This window comes from Myotis yumanensis, unplaced genomic scaffold (genome assembly GCF_028538775.1).
Source record: "Myotis yumanensis isolate MYYU_CA2020_CCGP unplaced genomic scaffold, mMyoYum1.0.hap1 SCAF_10, whole genome shotgun sequence".
NCBI lineage: Eukaryota > Metazoa > Chordata > Mammalia > Chiroptera > Vespertilionidae > Myotis > Myotis yumanensis.
Genome location: NW_027223761.1, coordinates 52,429,861 through 52,448,769, shown reverse-complemented (window position 1 = coordinate 52,448,769; position 18,909 = coordinate 52,429,861). Strand labels below are relative to the sequence as shown.

General features: G+C 39.8%; 1 protein-coding gene across 21 annotated transcripts in view; it reads left to right on the top strand.

The window, feature by feature from the left end:
• DLG2 (discs large MAGUK scaffold protein 2) overlaps positions 1-18,909 on the top strand; it is a 1,989,136-nt gene that overhangs the window by 1,591,208 nt on the left and 379,019 nt on the right. For all 21 annotated transcript variants that reach the window (XM_070425737.1, XM_070425735.1, XM_070425736.1 and 18 more), the window contains one exon: positions 9,841-9,909. In XM_070425737.1, the coding sequence (XP_070281838.1) occupies positions 9,841-9,909 (69 nt within the window). The remainder of the gene's footprint in view (positions 1-9,840; positions 9,910-18,909) is intronic.

Here is an 18,909-nt window from a genome sequence, read left to right as displayed (position 1 = left end):
CATATTAGAATTTTGGTTATTTCCAGGTCTCCATCTCAGCTTTCAGTATTTTTCACTACAATATTTTTTCAGGAATACCATTTTTTTAAATGGACTTAAACTATGTTCACTCCAAAATGATTTTTTATACCAGAACTCTCTACTGAAATTGATCTTTGATATCCAACTATCTTATGAGATAGCTCTACCTTAATGTCAGACAAGTTCCTCAAACTCAACATACACAGTGTTAACATTATTACATTCTTCCCAAATAATAATATTATTCTCATATATTTTTCTCAGTTTGAATTAGCATTATTGGCCCAATCACCCCATCCAGAAATATGGAAGTTGTCCTAAATTACTCACTCACCCTGATATGCAATCACCAAATCCCATAGATTTTATTTTCTTGATATTTTATTATATATTTTTATTTATTTCAGAGAGAAAGGGAGAGGGAGAGATAGAAACATCAATGATGAGAGAGAATCATTTATTGGCTGCCTCCTGCACACCCCAACTGGGGACTGAGCCTGCAATCGGGGCATGTGCCCTGGCCAGGAATTGAAGCATGACCTCCTGGTTCATAGGTCAACGCTCAACAACTGAGCCACAGGCCAGGATCCTTGATATTTCTTAGCTCTAGCCATATTTTTTTTTTCCTTAGTTCCACTGGTTACTTCAAGTTCAGGTCATTTGAGCTAGTTTTAGACACCTTATGACAAAATCATACTGCCTCCCTGGAAAGTAATTTCCACTTACTACTCCCCACACTTCATACTTTATAAAATTCCTTTCACATATGTTGCTTTATTTTTCCCTTCAGAGCAATCTGTGAGAAAGCATATTCTCTATGTTATACTGATGACAGGAATAGAGATGTAGTTTTGGCTTTTGAGGTTGCGTTTATCTAATTAGGAAGAGTAAGAAATCCCTAACCCAAGGCCAGCAACTCTCAAGCTCATGCTTATTCCCCATCACGGGATAGATGGACCCTGCTTATGATGGTTTGATTTATGATTATTCAACCTTACGATGGTATGAAAATGATACTCCAGTAGAAACCATACATTGAATTTTGACCTTTTTCCAGGCAAGCGATATACAGTAATATAATTTATTTTGATGCTGGGCAGTGTCAGAGAGCCACACTTCCCAGTCAGGCACATGGTCATAAGGATAAATAACTGATGCTCTATAGCAGGGGTGGGCAACCCCTGGCACGCGTGCCAAACATGGCACACCAGTAACTTTTGCTGGCACGCAAAACCCTCTCTTATAATCTTCCATTTACAATTTTTTCATAATATCGACTTTTTTATTTTTCATATAAATTCAGTGTAGGTGCATCTTAGATAAATAAATAATTTTACATAACAAGTTATCTTAAAGACCATAGACATGGATTGACGAGAGAGGGGAAGAGCAATTTCTATGCCTCTGCCTTAACTCTCCCTGCCTTCCTAGATCCGACCAATGTTTTGGTTTCATCCACATACCCTTGTGAATCTTTGTTCTCAGTGATGAATTTTGTTAAGTCTCGTAATAGAAGTAGCCTGATGGATGAAAGTAGTAGCTCGTGCATATCTCTGAAGGTCACGAAATATAAACCTGATGTAAAATCTCTGTCATCAGTGATGCAGCAGCAAAAGTCCCACTGATAATATCAAATGGAGTCATAAAGTTTTCTGTCGGACTATCAGTGTACATGTATACATTAAAAAATAAATGTATTTTTCATCATCATATACCGTGTTTTTGTCGCTCGAATGAATTTTATTATTTCTTCAAGGTTCTTCACATACGTACACCTTAAGAGATATCAAGTAGGCGTAACATGTTCTCAAAAAATTAGGGTTGGGGGATGAGGCCACATTTGTAATACCTTAACTAATATAGAATTTTAAAAAAATAAAAAATAAATAAATAAATCAACAACAAAAAATTAGGGTTGGCACATAGAAGAATTTTGAGTCAGAGATTTTGCTGGTTTTGGCACGCACTCACAAAAAGGTTGCCCACCCCTGCTCTATACTATACTCATTGTGGTAGATGATTTTACCCAACTCTAGGCTAACATAGTGTTCTGAGTATATTTAAAGTAGGCTAGGCTAAGCTATGATGTTCAGTATGTTAGGTATATTAAATGCATTTTTGACTTTAAAATATTTTCAACTTATAGTGGGTTTATTGGGACATAACCCCATTGTGAATGGATGAGCATCTGTACTGATTCCCATCAATAAAGTATATGTGAAGGGCAGGAATAATTATTTTCTATTCAAACTGCAGAAAAAATCAAAACAAAGTAGGCAAGTAAGATGACTTATTTCAGGCCATTGAACTCTCATTAGGAGCACAGTGGGAAAAACTTCTAGACTTTTGCTCTTTTGTATATGCAACTCCGCTTCCCAGATGTTGTCAAAGAATAAAAACCAGAACGTGTTATCCTGAAAAAAATGTCCTTCCTGTCTGAAAGGAAGGGATACCTTGGACCATATCAATTAAATGCCTCGAATCACAACAGGTGTACAAAAAACTTCCCATTCCAGATTCTCTCGTGGTTGGTGCATTCCCTAGTTCTTGTCTGTGTTTTAAGTAAAATTCCTAACTAAAATAGACTTTCCTTTTTGAAGTAACTGCATTCATGGTGCTAGCTGTCACTTGATTTAAGCTATTATAGATTTAGTGTTTTACTTTCCTTAAAGAATTGTCTGTGTTGCATGACATTTTTGGATAGATGTTCATACAGCACCTCATTAGATGCAGCTTGTAGACTCCAAAAGTCAAGAAGAATGATGTGCAGTCAGCCATCCGAAAGCAAAATGAATACAGGCAGGACTGTGCCTGCTGGATTGAAACTCTACATTTTGCTCCTGTGTTTCAGGCTTGGAGACCAGTCACATATCACTTGGTTCAAAGTCCAAAGGCCAAACTACTGGAATTTCTCATTATTACTATGAGCAAAAAAAAATTTCATAGAGATTGGACCAGCACTTGTAGAGCACCTTCAGGGGCTTCCAGCTACTTAACAGTGATGAGCAGGATTTTTAGAATGGCCAATGTTTGGCTATCATGTTCATTACTGAACTGTTGTCAAAGAGAAGAATATGAATAAGTGACAGTGGCATGGGACAGGGAAACCATGGGTTAGGAATTCGATTTGTGTTCTGGTCTCACCTTAAACATAATGCGGCCATACAATGTAACCTCTCTAGGTCTCCCCTGTGAGAAGACTCTGAGGTCTCCCATGATATTCTTTAAGGATAAGGAGAGAATTAATATCTGGGTTAGACATTCACACAATGGAACTTTTTGTAACCCACGCAACCAGAATCAGTTATTGATTCGTTGGTCAAAAATTGTATACAAGAATCGCCGAAGCTGGTTTGGCTCAGTGGATAGAGCGTCGGCTTGCGGACTGAGGGGTCCCGGGTTCGATTCCGGTCAAGGGCATGTGCCTGGGTTGCGGACACATCCCCAGTGGGAGATGTGCAGGAGGCAGCTGATCGATGTTTCTCTCTCATCGATGTTTCTGACTCTCTATCTCTCTCCCTTCCTCTCTGTAGAAAATCAATAAAATATATTTTTTAAAAAAATTGTATACAAGAATCATCATGCAGAGAGGGGAAAAAAATACTTGCATGCCTTAATTATTTCATTTTAACTTTAAAAAAACCCATCCATGGGGACATTTGTAATACTGTGAACAATAAAGTTTAAAAAATTAAGATCATCAGAAATATGAAAATGTATTGTAGTCACTAAATAATATTATATTATAAAAATGTTAAATAAAAACTCAAAAAAATAACTGTATAGTGGCATAATAAAATCAATGTGTGATGTTATTTAAAAGAAGAAATGGAATTTCTCCCAATAAAGCTTCTCTAATTTTTTCTTTAGTTACCATGCTATTACTGTGTTAATTGAAGCTGTTTAAGCTAAAGCCACATTTCTGGCATCTTAGGCTATTGCATGAGAAATCTGGGGCACTAAATTTGATATAGTATATTTCTTCATATTTAGATCCATCTCTTTGTCCCAAAATGCATGAATTCTTCATTGTTCACATTTTTTTATTTTAAACAAATTCTCATTAGTCTAAGTTACACATCATCTTTCTTAAATTATCAGAACTTTTCATTTGAGATCAGTTAATAGATTGTGTTCTTTATTATTTCTATACATTAGGATCAACATTTTTTCTAGCATTGTCAACCTCTAGCCATAGTTTTTCCAACATCTAAATTGTCCATCAATTGCTTTAAATGTTTGGTACAATGTATTGATTTAAAGGGTTGGACTTGGGTCCCATTTTTACGAAGTTCTACTTCATTTTCCCTGCATAAAGTATGCAATTAATTTCATTTTGGATTTCTGTAAATTGGGATGAGAATTAAAAGTAAACTAAGTGAAGAGTTCCATTTTATAATTACTTCCTGATTTTTAGAGTTGTCTCTCTCACACCTGATTTGGCAGCAATGTTTATAACCACATACAATTATGAAGTCTTTCTAGGTCAGTAAGTTTATTCTTGACATAAACAATTCTTTTTTACACACTTATATTTCATTTTGGTAATGTTTAATTAAATTACATAATTATAAAAATGAGTACAATGGGAACAGACAGAATTGAGGACAATTACAACTGATTCTTAGTAAGCCTACAAGTCACATGGAAGTATTGAAAATATATGAGCCATGAGCATTCTACTTGCTATAGTCATTGGTCAGCTGTCACCGAGGGGATGGAGAGCTGTCAATAGTGAAACGTGAACTAACTATTAAACTTGAGGAAGACCTATGATGATTTGCTACAATGCACAGTCATTTTCTCTTATTATAATTAATAACTTGCATGAAAATGTAAAAAGCATGTTATATATTAAGATGATACAATAGTAGAGGAGATGTTTTACAATGGCTAGCACATATTAGATGCTCAATAAATACTTATTGAGTTGAATTGATGATGCAATGTTAGCTTACCAAACTGTAAAACGAGATTAAAATCAATACCATTAAATTTGACAAGGGTAGATATTAATAACTATATTGAGTTGCCAAAAATTCAGTGTACCTATACTTGATAGATTTGATTTTGAATCATTTGATGTCAAAAATATACAAGTTTAGGTTGACCCTAAAAATTCAGCAAATTTTAAAGTCCATGTTATCCTGGGCTGCTCTGGCAGGAGTAAGTAATTCAGAGGGAGGAAAGTCAGCATCTCATTGCACTCAGCCCTGCTCTGAACACATCTGGAACTCTGAATGCATTCCTAGGTTCTGCAATTTAAGTAGAAGTCAGAAGAAAAATTTAAGAGTGTATAAGAAAAGATAGTTAGTAATCTTAAAACTGTCTCACAATGTAAGAAACAAAAGTATTAGCAGTGTTTATCTGAGGAGTAAAATATGCAAAAGAGGAAGACCAAGTATGAGATGGCTATATTCCATAAAAGAATTTAGAGGCCTGTGTCTGTCTACACAGGACTCTACTGGTCTCTGGCTCAAGTTTATTCAATGACAGCATGATTTAGAAAGGCAATGGCACTGTTACTTCTCTCTGAATCTTCAAAAGCTCTTGGTAAATGCCCAGCCAGCATAGTTCAGTGGTTGAGCATCATCCTATGCACCAGGAGGTAGCAGTTTGATTCCCAGTCAGAGCACATGCCTTGGTTGCAGGCTCAATCCCCAGTGGGGTTGTGCAGGAGGCAGCAGATCAGGGATTCTCTCTCATCATTGATGTTTCTATCTCTCTCTCCCTCTCCCTTCCTCTCTGAAATCAATAAAAATATATACTTTTTTTTTAAAGTCTTGGTAAAATTTGCTTCCACAATTACCTGATTTGACAACTCAGCCTAGCTACTTAAATAGAGTTGGTACCACAGGTTTTCTACCAGGTGACAGGGACTTCTTCCCCAGCATCAGTGCTGTGACAGGAGACAGGATGCCGAGCCTTCCTCATTCTCATTTGACTCACCCACCATTCATTGTCACTTAAATCCTCATAAATGCCCATGGCTGACCAATGAGGTGGTGTGAATAGGACAGAGAAATTCCTTTATTAAATGACCTTCATTTTTTAAAAAAATAAAAGACCTTCAAAAGCCACCGACATGCAAGTTGGACATACACCATGTAAATATGGGTGGTATTTTATGGAAAACAAACAGTTAGTAGTCTTTAGTGAGAGTTCAGCATTTTCTAACTGAATGTTCATCTGCGTGGAAAAATCCCTATCACTTCCTCTGAAAGCACACATAACTCAGTAGGAAACACGGGCACATAAAGAAATGGTTGTGATTCCTAGCCCCGGATGTTACTATGCGTGTGTGAAAAAGGTGAGTTGGGCTGCAGAGCAGCATGTGAGCTGGGCTGAAGAGACATTTGAGAGTGTCTAGAAAAATAATAGATATAGGAGGAGGATGGCCATTTGTGAATAGGGTTGTGTGTGTTTTTTTAAGACAAAGGATATTCCAAGCACTTAGCTGTCCTTTAGGCTTTAAGTTTTAGCTGTGTTTTTCTCCCTTGGTTCTTTCCACTCGTTTTCAGGATTCCATCCAGTCAGCCTCTTTGCTGAAGGAGGTAAAAGAGCCAGGCAGCGGTTACTTGGTCTTGGTAGAACTAGCAACATGCTCTCTGGGTAGCCAGTAATATGGAAAGAATAGAACCTGCATGGTCCCAAGGGAAAGATATTTGGTATTTTTTAAAAAATACAAGTTGTTATCACCATCTGTTAGCTCCTAATACCCACTGCCTGTATTCCTCATGAAAGTACTGCTTAAACTTTATTGTCAGGAAACAAAAATTACCTTATGTCCAAAGGTCTTGACCATCAGATAAATCACTGTAATCGTCTTAGTAGAGTAAAAGGGTAATTACTTGTTATAAAAGTCTCTGTTTGTTGCAAATTTACATGGTAAGAGAAACAGCTAACTTCACATGAGTAATATAAAAGGAGTCAAATTCTCTGAGCACTTCATGGCACCTTTTGCATTTAATAGCATCATTAAAACTTTAAGAGGAACATTGTTGAAATAACTTAGTGCAGAATAATAGAGTAGTTAGTTTAAGGTAGTGATAAGTGAGATTACTGAATATTTCATTGTTTTAATTATGTAGTCTAAGCTAATGGTGAGGAAGTTATCAGGGATTCCAGTTACTCATTAATCTTGTTTAGTGAGCAGCATTGATCTTTACATAAGAACAGGTGGTACTTTCCAAACCAGTGGAAGATAAATGGTAAAGGAAAGGATTAAACAGTTTAAACAAAAGAAGTAGAATTAGCATAAGCATATAGAAAAAATGATCATTCTCACTAATGAATAAATACTCATATCAGAAATATCATTCCTACCAATTAAATTATCAACTTTTTTAAAATGTTAATGTCAATACTTGTAAGACTGTGGTGTAACTGGTGTGGGGGGATATATATATGGCAAAAAATGGTATAAAGTTTTTTAAAAGTAATTAATAACATAAATCAAGAACATAAATGTTTTATTTTATTTGGTGAAAATATTCAAAAGAAATTGTAAAATATGAAAAAGTCATTGATATCAATATGTTTATTGCAAATTGTTTATAATATTAAAACAATGTAAATAACCCATTCCCTAACCATTAAATTATATCTTTATAGGAAGTAACATTATATAACACCAAAATAATAATTATGGAGAGCCTATCAAAAATCCTTAAATTATAATGTAAGGGGGAATGTAGAATATGTGGTTCTATATGTTCTCTGTGTATATAAAACTATATGAGACACATGGAGTCCATAGCATAGAGTGGAAAGTACACATAATTGGAAACAAGATTAGCTTCCGTTTTAATTCTGGCTCCATGTGTGCAAGCTGTTGACCTCTGATAAGTTACTCATGCCTATCTTGTAGGACAGCTAAAAGAATGAAATTAGCTAAGTCTGTAAAGTCTGAGATAAGTTAATGGAATTATGGGTGGATTTTTTTCTTATTTTGATTTCTATTCATTCCATAATGTTGTTTTCACAGTAGAAAATACATTTAAATTTAATATTGATCACCAAAATTATACTCAAAAGTATATCCCTTGTAGTAGTGACTATATGGTTAACTGAACTGATCTAAATAATAATTTTTACTTAACCAAACATCTCAAATTACAGATGGCCAAATCATATTAGTTTATTTAACAAACATTTATATAGCTTTTACTACCATGTAACAGACATTGTTCAAAACACTTAATTCATTGAATCATTATAATAACCCCATAGGAAAGATACTATTATATCCCAGTATTACAGATGAGAAACTGACATTCAGGGAGCTTTCAGTAACTTGCTCAAGGTGACATTAGGATATATGGAGGAGCTGGGATTTGAACTCAGGCCATGGCTACATGGTCCAGCTCCTGAATGTTATGCTACTTTTCAACTGGTCCAGTAAATATGTTGAGAGATGCCAGGAAAAAAGGATGCAATCCTTGCCCTGCAGAAAATCTGTTTAGCTACAGACCCAAAGTTCTGCTCCCTCAACTCAGGTAAATGCCATTCATGTCACAACTACATGCTATTCACCGAGAGCCACCTTTTCTCAGCCTGAATGACCAAGGTTCTAAATGAAAATCTGCAGTCTACAGCTTGGTTTTCTATGTCAGTCAGTGTTTCAGAGCACATGCTATAAAATCCAAGAGCTGTGTGAAGGAGTGTCATGTTCTGCAAAGATTTGACTCGAGTTTCTCTTTATATGTATATTTGTACATAAACGTCTTCATGTACGACATGTACTAGTATATGTAACTAATATTACAGCTAAAATATTAAACTAAGACTACAAATTAAAATTATAACACATAGGCACATAATGCATCATTTTATTGCTGTTGGATTTTCATTGTGCATATCTCAGATAAAAGCATCCCTTTATCTCCAATTGGAGAATTCTGAGATTTTAAGGCAGGTTCTTACAAACTTGTGAAATTGTTATCATTTGGGAGGTGGTATAATATGATGGTTAAGAATAATGGCGCTAGAATCAAATAGTCTAGATGCCATTTCATGCACAGGTATTTACCAAATGACTTTGGGTAAGCTTTTAAATATCTCTGTACTTTATTTTTTTTCATATGTTCAATGTGACAGTACACACCTCATAAGGTTGTGAGATATAAACAATATAAACACATAAACTTAGAAAATGTAAGTGTTCACTAAATGTGAGATATTAGAATTGTTTTTGCAACCACTTATCTATAAAATCAGTCTTTGCTTGCTACCATACAACCAAAACAAAACATGGAATTTCATTAAATTCTAAAGTTGATATGCAACTGAAAATTCCATTTTTCAAGTTGTTGTGTTTATCCAACAGCTGAATTATTATTGAATTATACAAGTAAGTGTTGCAAATTTGAACTAATAAATTTATGCTAGTTAAAGTCTACCCCAATTTGCAAATTTGCTCTTTTTAATTTTTTGCTTGGGGAAAAAAATATGTTCTGCATTAAAAAAAAAAACTAATACATTGCATCATAATGAAATTTGTTTTTGTGCTGTGTTTTGTCTTATTCCAAGGAGAAAAAATTGCCTTTTCTAAATGTTTGTTTCTTTTCATGTCTACCTATGATTTAAAGCCTACTTTTGAATAATACACATTGAAATCAAATTATATGGAAATAATAACCCCTTATCTGGGAGAATGTTGTATTTGGGGGGATTCTACTTATCACCAAAAGAACAGCAATTTAATCTCTAATATATTTCTTTCAATATCAGTTCTTTTCTTGACAATAGTATTGATTTGAATGTGTGAAGTCATTTTAAATAAAAGATCTATATTTGTTTTTCTTTCTTTTCTTGTAGTCATTCCCAACACAGCACTGCAACCCGCCAGCCTTCGGTGACTCTCCAACGGGCCATCTCACTGGAAGGGTAAGATAAGAATAATACGCAGCTTAAACTAAACTGTGCAGCCTCATCACTTTGAACACAAAGAAAGTCCTCCTTTCTTTCCTTTTCTCCCTTCCTCCTTCCCTTCTCTTCTCTTCTCTGCTCTTCTCTTCTCTCTCTCTCTCTCTCTCTCTCTCTCTCTCTCTCATCAAAGATCTATGAATCTTATGTGATATACCAAACACCATGCTATGTAATAGATTTAACAAGTAAATAAGATCTCTTCAGAGGGCTCATTGTCTAATAGGAGTGACAGAAATACTAACACATACTTATATACAGCGTAAGCATCTCACAGGAGATACATATAAGGGCCTAATGGAGATTCAGGAAGGCTATCTGGCTGAGCATGTGTATGAGAGAGGGAGGGAGGAGCAGGTTAGGGTGGTTTCAGAGAAGATATAACTCTCCAGAAGTGAAACATCTGTGGAAATTTGCCTGACAGACATTAGAATGAAGGGTGTTGCCCGGCTGGTGTGGATCAATGGTTGAGCATCAAACCATGAGCCAAGAGATCACCAATTTGATTCTCAGTCAGGACACATGCCCAGATTATGGGCTCAATCCCCAATAGGAGGCATGCAGGAGGCAGCCGATCAATGATTCTCATGGATATTTCTATCTATCCCTCTCCCTTCCTCTCTCTCTAAAAATCAATAAAAATAAAAGAAAGGAAGAAGGGTGCTCTAAGCAGAAGAAAGAGCATGTGTATAAACATGACCACATAAGCAAGCATGTGGTGTGAAAAGGCATTGAGTGATTCAGTGCTGAGGCATTGGGTGTGTGAGGCAATGGAGATGAGAATGGAGATGTTGGCTGGGTGGGCTTACATATAGAAGATTCAGTATTTTGTATTTCTAATTTCCCCAATCAGATAAAAGCTGGAGGGCCTGGGAGGGGGGGGGGAGAGGTAATGGGCAAATATTTCTTTCCACTTGCTTTATAATCGCAACTGGTTTAATTAAGAATATTTAATCAGTTAATGTATAAAATTATTTTATTTTGGCAATATCTGTTACCAACTATGCTTTGTTTAACCCTGTTTCCCATTTAGTCTTCCTTAGTGGCATTTCAATGCATAGCTCTAACTTTATTATGTATTAGTCCTTTCCACTTTAAAGTTTGATGTTTTATCAGACCTCTTCCCCTCCTTCCAACATAATTAAGTCTTGGGTTTCACCAAAGTGTTCTAGAATTGATAGAGGTGTCGTCGTCGTCTTCTTCTTCTTCTTCTTCTTCTTCTTCTTCTTCTTCTTCTTCTCTCTCTCTCTCTCTCTCTCTCTCTCTCTCCCTCCCTCCTTCCTTCCCTCATACCACCCTCTAGATCAGCGATTTTAGCGTTTCTCCTCTCATGAAACACATAAATGAATTACTAAACTTCTGCAGCACACCAAAAATATTATTATATTTTTTGCCACTCTGACAAAATAAATAGGTACAATTTTGATTAATTCATACTGAATGGCTATTGTTGTGTTGGCTGTTGTCTTTATTTATTTGTTTGTTTGTTTGTTTATTTTTATAATCTAAGGCAGTGGTTCTTTGGCAGTCGAACGACCCTTTCACAGGGGTCGCCTAAGACCATCCTTCATATCAGATATTTACATTACGATTCATAACAGTAGCAACATTACAGTTATGAAGTAGCAATGAAAATAATTTTATGGTTGGGTCACAACATGAGGAACTGTATTTAAAGGGCCAGAAGGTTGAGAACCACTGATCTAAGGGGAAAAGAGGTTAGTGCCCCTGACTAAATAGTCAAGTATTGCATATTTTAAAAATTCTTGCAACACACTGGTTGAAAATCTCTGCTCTAGATCTTTCTTTCTCTTAGATTTATCCTTTGGTAGTATTGGGGCAAAAAGAAGAAAAAGAGAAATGGCATTTCCTTACCATTCTGCTGTGGCTGTCTCCTTTCCGTTTATCTCTGTGATGTAGTCTGGGAAGGTGGAGAACCAAACAGGCACTGATGCTGAGACTCAAACAACTCCTCCAACCTGTGGTTGGTGCCCTGAGAGACTCAGCCGTCTCTTCCACAAAACCCCCAGTGGTAGCGCACTGTAGTCTGATGGGCTCACCACTTTATCCAAGCTGCAGCAATCCCTCACAGCCCAGAGTCCTCCTCTCTCATCTGTCCTCAGCAGCTTCAAGTGTGAGGCTTGCAAGCATGAGCAGCATCCCTCTTTCCTACTCCTCAGGTGGAACTTATCAGACAGTCTTTGCCTCATCTCTCCCTGGCTGACTGCATCTTCTCTCCCCTCGGGTTCTTTGTCGACTTCAGTAGTGCTAGAGTCTTTTTCTCTGCTAGGGTTCAGGAATCTGGAGAAGGGGCTGTGACATAAATGAATAGAGACTAGACATGAAATATAAATTTGGGAGGCATGGGGGAGCCAGGGGAGGCTCCACTTTCTAGTGAAGTGGGCTCTCCGAATGTCCGGACCCACAGCTTATTATTACCACATTTTGCCCTTTAGCAAAGCAGATCTACACTAATAAAAGACAAAGATGCTAATTGACTGTACCTTCGCTATGCCCTAAGCCACACCCACCAGCCAATCAGAGAGACTATATGCAAATTAACCTGAGTGTGACTGAGGGTGGCATCACAACCTCCCAATCCGCCCTGCTCTGTGCATGACAGGAGGCGGCGCCCCAACTACCCAATCAGCCCTGCTCTGAGCCCGACCAGGGGCTGCACCTAGGGATTGGGTGTGCCCTCTGCCACCTGGGAGCAGGCCTAAGCCAGCAGGTCGTTATCTCCCAAGGAGTCCCAGACTGTGAGAGGGCACAGGCCGGGCTGAGGGACCTCCTTCCTCCCCGAGTGCACAAATTTTTGTGCACCGGGCCTCTAGTTTTCTATAATAGTGCTGACATTATATGTGTGTTTATTTTTGTAATTGTTCCTATTGTTATTATACATAATATATACTTAATTTATCACATAGGAAAGTTTCTCATTTATATTAAATAACAGTTTGTTAGAGCAGTCAGAAACTTGTGTCTTCACTATACTTTGGAGAGACATATTCCCATATACACAGCTAGAAATCATTGGTGGAAGCAATCCAAATCATTGCGTGAGTCTGCTTAATCACCTTGTTAATATTTATATAAAAATATTTTAATTACCAAGATTATACTTCAATGCTTATTTAACATTTTATAGAACAAACTAAGCATTTTCTATATATTGGCTTATCCTCAGCACCAAAAGAAAAAATTTAGGACCAGACTAAGAAATGCCTTTACATTTCTGGACTTACATATCTCAGACAGTTTAAGACAAAAGAGACCACTTAGACACACAAAATAGGCTCCCTAGCCTGGGAGCATCCTCCGACTGGACTTGAGGACCAGTGGGCACTTGCAGTGCAAGTTTGCTCAGCCATGTGACTGCACCCTCCTTACTATTCCCCTCAATTTCTTTTTTCTGGGAAGTGTCATGGTTCAGAAAAACTGTTCCACAAAACCAGGTTTTGGTCACATCCTCCAAAGGACTGTGGTCCGTTTTGAATTCTGCACATTAAATCAGGCACGTAGAAAGAGTCTAGAGAGGACATGGGGGTTGACAAAGGGAAGGGCAGCATCTATCAAGAACACAAGGGCAGTATTAGGATTCTATATTGATAGGCAAGGGAGTTTCATTGGGTGCTTAATTATAATCAAAATGTGTGCTTGTTGGGAGTAAATATAGTACAAGTTCATGGATATTCTTTCAGGGAAGAGAAAAGAAGCTAACATTTATTGAGCACTTATTAGGTGGCAGGCTGTCTCTAGCTATGTATCTATTGATTGATCAATCTATCCATTTATCTATCCACCCATCTATCTGATTTTATTTCCAAAATAGACTTATAAAATAGGAAGCCTATTTTCTAAATCTTGATTCACAAAGAGATTAAGTAATTTTCCCAGAACACTTACATAGAAAGTACCACAGCTTAAATTTAAGGTCAAATTTGACTCCATGGTATAACTCCATGCCCTATAATGTGGCATGAAAAAGCTTTATTGAACTGGTCAGGACATTCATAAACCACATTCATGGTAAGTTAGACACAGTATAGAACTCCCTAGGGTAAAAGTGATAAAGAACCAGAACTGACTCTAAGCCTAGAAGTCATTAAATAGAATTCATAACCCACCATTTGGGGTGGCTCTGGAGGCCCATGTGCATGCTGAGTGGCTGAGGTGTTGTTTGGGGTAGATAGAGTGAGGGTGTGGCTGAGCTCACCACTGGTCTCTACCTCACCTCCTTTATTGTTTACTAGAGGCCTGGTGCACAAAAATTCGTGCACTCGGGGGGTCCCTCAATCTGGTCTGTACCCACTCACAGTCTGAGACCCCTTGGGGGATGTCCACCTGCAGGCTTAGTCCCACTCCCTGGGGGATCAGGCCTAAGCTGGCAGTCAGACATCCTTCTGGCAGACTGGGAGCCCTTGGGGGATGTGTGACTAATTGCTTAGGACCACTCCCCATTCCCTGTGGGGAGCAGGCCTAAGCCACAGTAGGATATCCTTAGCACTGTGGAGGAGGTGGGAGAGGCTCCTGCCACCACCGCTGCACTTGCAGCCATGAGCCCGGCTTGTGGCTGAGTGGAGCTCCCCCTGTGGGAGCGCACTAACCACCAGGGGGAAGCTCCTGCGTTGAGCATCTGCCCCCTGGTGGGCAGTAAGCATCACAGCAACTGGTAGTTCTGCCCTTAGGGTCAATTTGCATATTACCCTTTTATTATATAGACTAGAGGCCCGGTGAATAAAAATTTGTGCACTCGCGGGGGGAGGGGAGTCCCCCAGCCTGGCCTGTGCCCTCTCGCAGTCTGGGACCCCTCGGGAGATAACTACCTGCTGGCTTAGGCCTGCTCCTGGGTGGCAGAAGGCAGGCCCAATCCCTAGGTCCAGCCCCTGGTCAGGCTCACAGCAGGGCCAATTGGGGAGTTGGGGCGCTGCCCTGTCATGCACAGAGCAGGGCGGATCGGGAGGTTGTGATGCCACCCTCAGTCACACTCAGGGTAGGGCCGATTGGGGGGTTGGGGCATTGCCCCCTGTCACACTCAAGGCAGGGTCGATGGGGAGGTTGCGGCGCCACCCCCTGTCATGCACAGAGCAGGGCTAATCAGGGGGTTGGGGCACTGCCCCCTGTCACTCACAGAGCAGGGCCCATCAGGGGGGTTGGGGAGCTCCCCCCTGTCACGCACAGAGCAGGGCCGATCAGGGGGTTGAGGAGCTCCCCCCTGTCACTCACAGAGTAGGGCCGATAGGAAAGTTGGGGCACCGCCCCCGTCACACACAGAGCAGGGCTGATCAGGGGGTTGGGGCACTGCACCCTGTCACACTCAAGGCAGGGCCAATGGGGAGGTTATGGCTCTACCCTGTCACACACAGAGCAAGGCCCGTGAAGCGGGGTTGGGGCGCCACCCTCTATCACCCACAGAGCAGGGCCGAGCAGGGGGTTGGGGCACCGCCACTGTCACACTCAGGGCAGGGCTGATGGAGAGGTTATGGCTTCACCCTGTCACACACAGAGCAGGGCCGATCAGGGGGTTGGTGCGCCGCACCCTGTCAAACACAGAGCCACAGGGCGATCAGGGGATTGGGGAGCTCCCCCCTGTTACACACAGAGCCGCAGGGCGATCAGGGGATTGGGGAGCTCCCCCCTATCAGGCACAGAGCAGGGCTGATCAGGGGGTTGGGGCGCCTTCCCCTGTCACAAACAGAGCAGGGCAGACAAGGAGGTTGTGGCCCCGCCCCCTGTCACTCCTAGAGCCGCAGGGCGATCAGGGGGTTGGGGCGCTGCCCCCTGTCACGCTGATCCCGGTGCCGGGAGGCATATTACCTTTTTACTATATAGGATAGAGGCCTGGTGCATGGGTGGGGGCCGGCTGGTTTGCCCTGAAGGGTGTCCTGGATCAGGGTGGGGGTCCCCACTGGGGTGCCTGGCCAGTCTGGGTGAGGGGCTGAAGGCCGTTTTCAGGCTGGCGGGTGACTGAAGCTCCCAACTGCTCCTTTGTTTCTTTTTCTTTTTTCTATTCTGGGCCAGCTTTAGCTCTGAGGCCTCGCTGCTGAAAGCAGGTTTCTGGCCTTTACCTTCTGTATTTGATACAATGTTGCGGTCATGCTGGCTGAAGCCCAGTTGACTGAAAGCTGGTTTCTAGGGTTTTGTTTAGCTTCTATATTTGCAACATAGTTGCTTAGAGTTGCAGCTGAGAGGCCGGCAAGTCAGGCGGGGAACGTTGGAGTTCGCCATCACTGGAGCAAGCAAGCCTCCCTGTTCGCTTCAGTGCATGGCTGCCGGCCACCATCTTGGCTGACAGTTAATTTGCATAAAGATATGCTGGTTAGCCAATGGGAAGGATAGCAGTCGTACGCTAATTACCATGTTTCTCTTTTATTAGTGTAGATATTATATAGAATGAAGGCATCCATTGGCTGGGTGGCTGTCATTCCCATTTTGGTCATTAACACAAACATTCCCTCCAGCTATGCTAAATAATAGTATTTCCTTCTAAAGCTATTTCCAAACTTTTCCTTTTTTTCTATGCATTCACAAAAGCTTATTAGCAGTTTGCCAATAAGCATGTTTAAGCATTTTGTACTGTTTTTCACTTAAATGAAATGACTTCTGTGATAAATGCAGTCAGTTATTCTAATTCTCTGCTAAGCCAAAAATGTCAAGGCCTTCCCCCGACTTCAGAACACAAGAGTGACTGCTTTTCTCAAAAAAGCAAAGAGTATTCTCAGCTACCTGTCATTGTTCCAACTGGTATAGAGCAATTTGCCTCGTGTCCAGTGAGTCATGCACTAAGAAAAATATTCTGTTCCCTGCAACATGGAAGGAAGCTGACTCTGGAATCAAAGAATTGGTTTTGAATGCTGGCCTCGGTGCCATCTGTAATTGATAATCTTAAACAGGTCCTTTCCCTTTAAGCATGGATTTCCTCCTGGGCCAAAAAGGAGAATAGCATAGGTCTCACCAACTTTCTGGAAAAGTAGCAGGCAAAAGTGTTCTGAGAAAACAACCAAAACTTTACTTTTATTGCCTAGATTAGTTTGAAGATCCACTCTGAACACTTGTTAAATACGTATATACAGGGTGTCCCCAAAAATGTGTACACACTTTAACAGCTGATAGCTCAATTGATGTTTCTTTCTTTTCAGATGTAACCCACTGGAATTAATAATGGCAGCCAAAGTGTATATATATATTTTGGAGGGACATTCTGTAGGTATTTATTCATATAAAATGGTTCTAAATACAAATAAAATAAAATGTTTGAAGTAGAAATAATTTTGCATTGCTAGAATATTTAGAAGGGGATACCTCAATATGTGTCTGTAAATCCCAGAACACTAGAGTTAATGGTATATAATGTGCCCAGCTGGCTATCAAATAGATTATGTGACATCTAATCATTGTCATTGAATGCATAGTGAGAAAGCTGTTTTTCACTTTGCTTAGGCCAGTGGGTCTTTAACAGGTTTCCCATTAAGGTGTTATACCGCTGAGTGTAGGCAATCAGCTGAAATTGGAATTTCATTATTTTAAAACTCTCCTTCCTAATGCTCTTGCGAAAAGCAACTACACAGGATATTTTTTAAATGAATGTATTTTAAAAGGTCGTGTGTTTATATATTTTTCACCTAAATTGCTATTTGCTTGACATAAAATAAGTGGAAGTATTTCAGATTTCCAGTTAATTTGATCCATGGAGACAACAAAGCTGTCTAATTGGGCTTCGACCTAGAATTACTGCTACTTTTCAAATGATACCTGACTCATATATAACCGTGCCAGACATAACAAGGCAGAATACCATCCCCATTAGCAGTTCACACTGTTAACTCCTTGCTTCAGATTCAAGTTGACAGATGTGGCCCTAACCTTCCCTTCCTTCTGTCACACCCCTTAAAAGGAAGCTGATGCCCTATTGGGGCAGCTCAGTTGGTTAGGGCATTCTCCTGATATACCAAGATTATGGGTTCAATCCCTGGTCAGGGCACATACAAGAAGCAACCAATGACGGTATCAATAAGTGAAACAACAGCTCTCTAAGAAGATAGACTAAAAAGGGATAATCCCATAACAATAAACAAATTGGGAGGAGGCTCAAAGGCCAAAAGATTCCATCACATTTGATTACAGAAAACAGACAGAAGGTATAGATTGATGAAACAGAACAAAGTAGCCCCAGTCTTAGATCATTTATGGAGGCAGGGCCATGTGCTGTCCAACTCTGTCTCCTAAAACTGTGTTTCCAGGGAGGCCACCCACAAAAAGGCCTTCCATGGTGCAGCAGCAATGTACAGAGGTGCCTATAGCTCAGGAGGGAGCGGATCTGCCCACAGCTCAGGAGGGAGCAGATCTGCCCAGCAGAACCCAGGAAACTCAGAGACTTCAGAACAGTGACAGCAGATGGGATTAGGAGCAGAGTCTGAGAATAGGACTGAAGATGCACCCCCCCCCCCCCCCCCCCGCCCCAGGATATACTCCCCTGCACTCAGAGCAGCTGCCAGGCAAGCACTTACCACCAGACAGAAAACAACGGCTCTTTTCTAAAGTCATGTCATTTCTTATGAGGAACTCAGATAAGCTAGTTCATGCGTCACCCACACAGCAAAGCCCTTTATAGTGTGTGCCAGCAACGAGGACAGTTTCAGGATTGCTCACCTAACCTGAAGCCTTTCAGTGAAAAAGCCTTGCTCTGGCTTTTAGTTGAAACATCCCTATAGTCTTTCTACTACTTCATTCTTAAATATGAACAGATAGCCACAAGTTACCAAGTATTTTAACAAAACCAGCAAAATAACAGAAATAAGATTAAAACACACATGCACAGAAAAAATAATATTCTCAAAGAGATGGAGGTAATTCTGGGAACAAAATAGAATTGAAAGAAATACTCTAGTATAAGCATATATTTAGAAATATGGAGATAACCACTAGACTTAAAACTGAAATGGTTAAAAATTATTGCCTCTG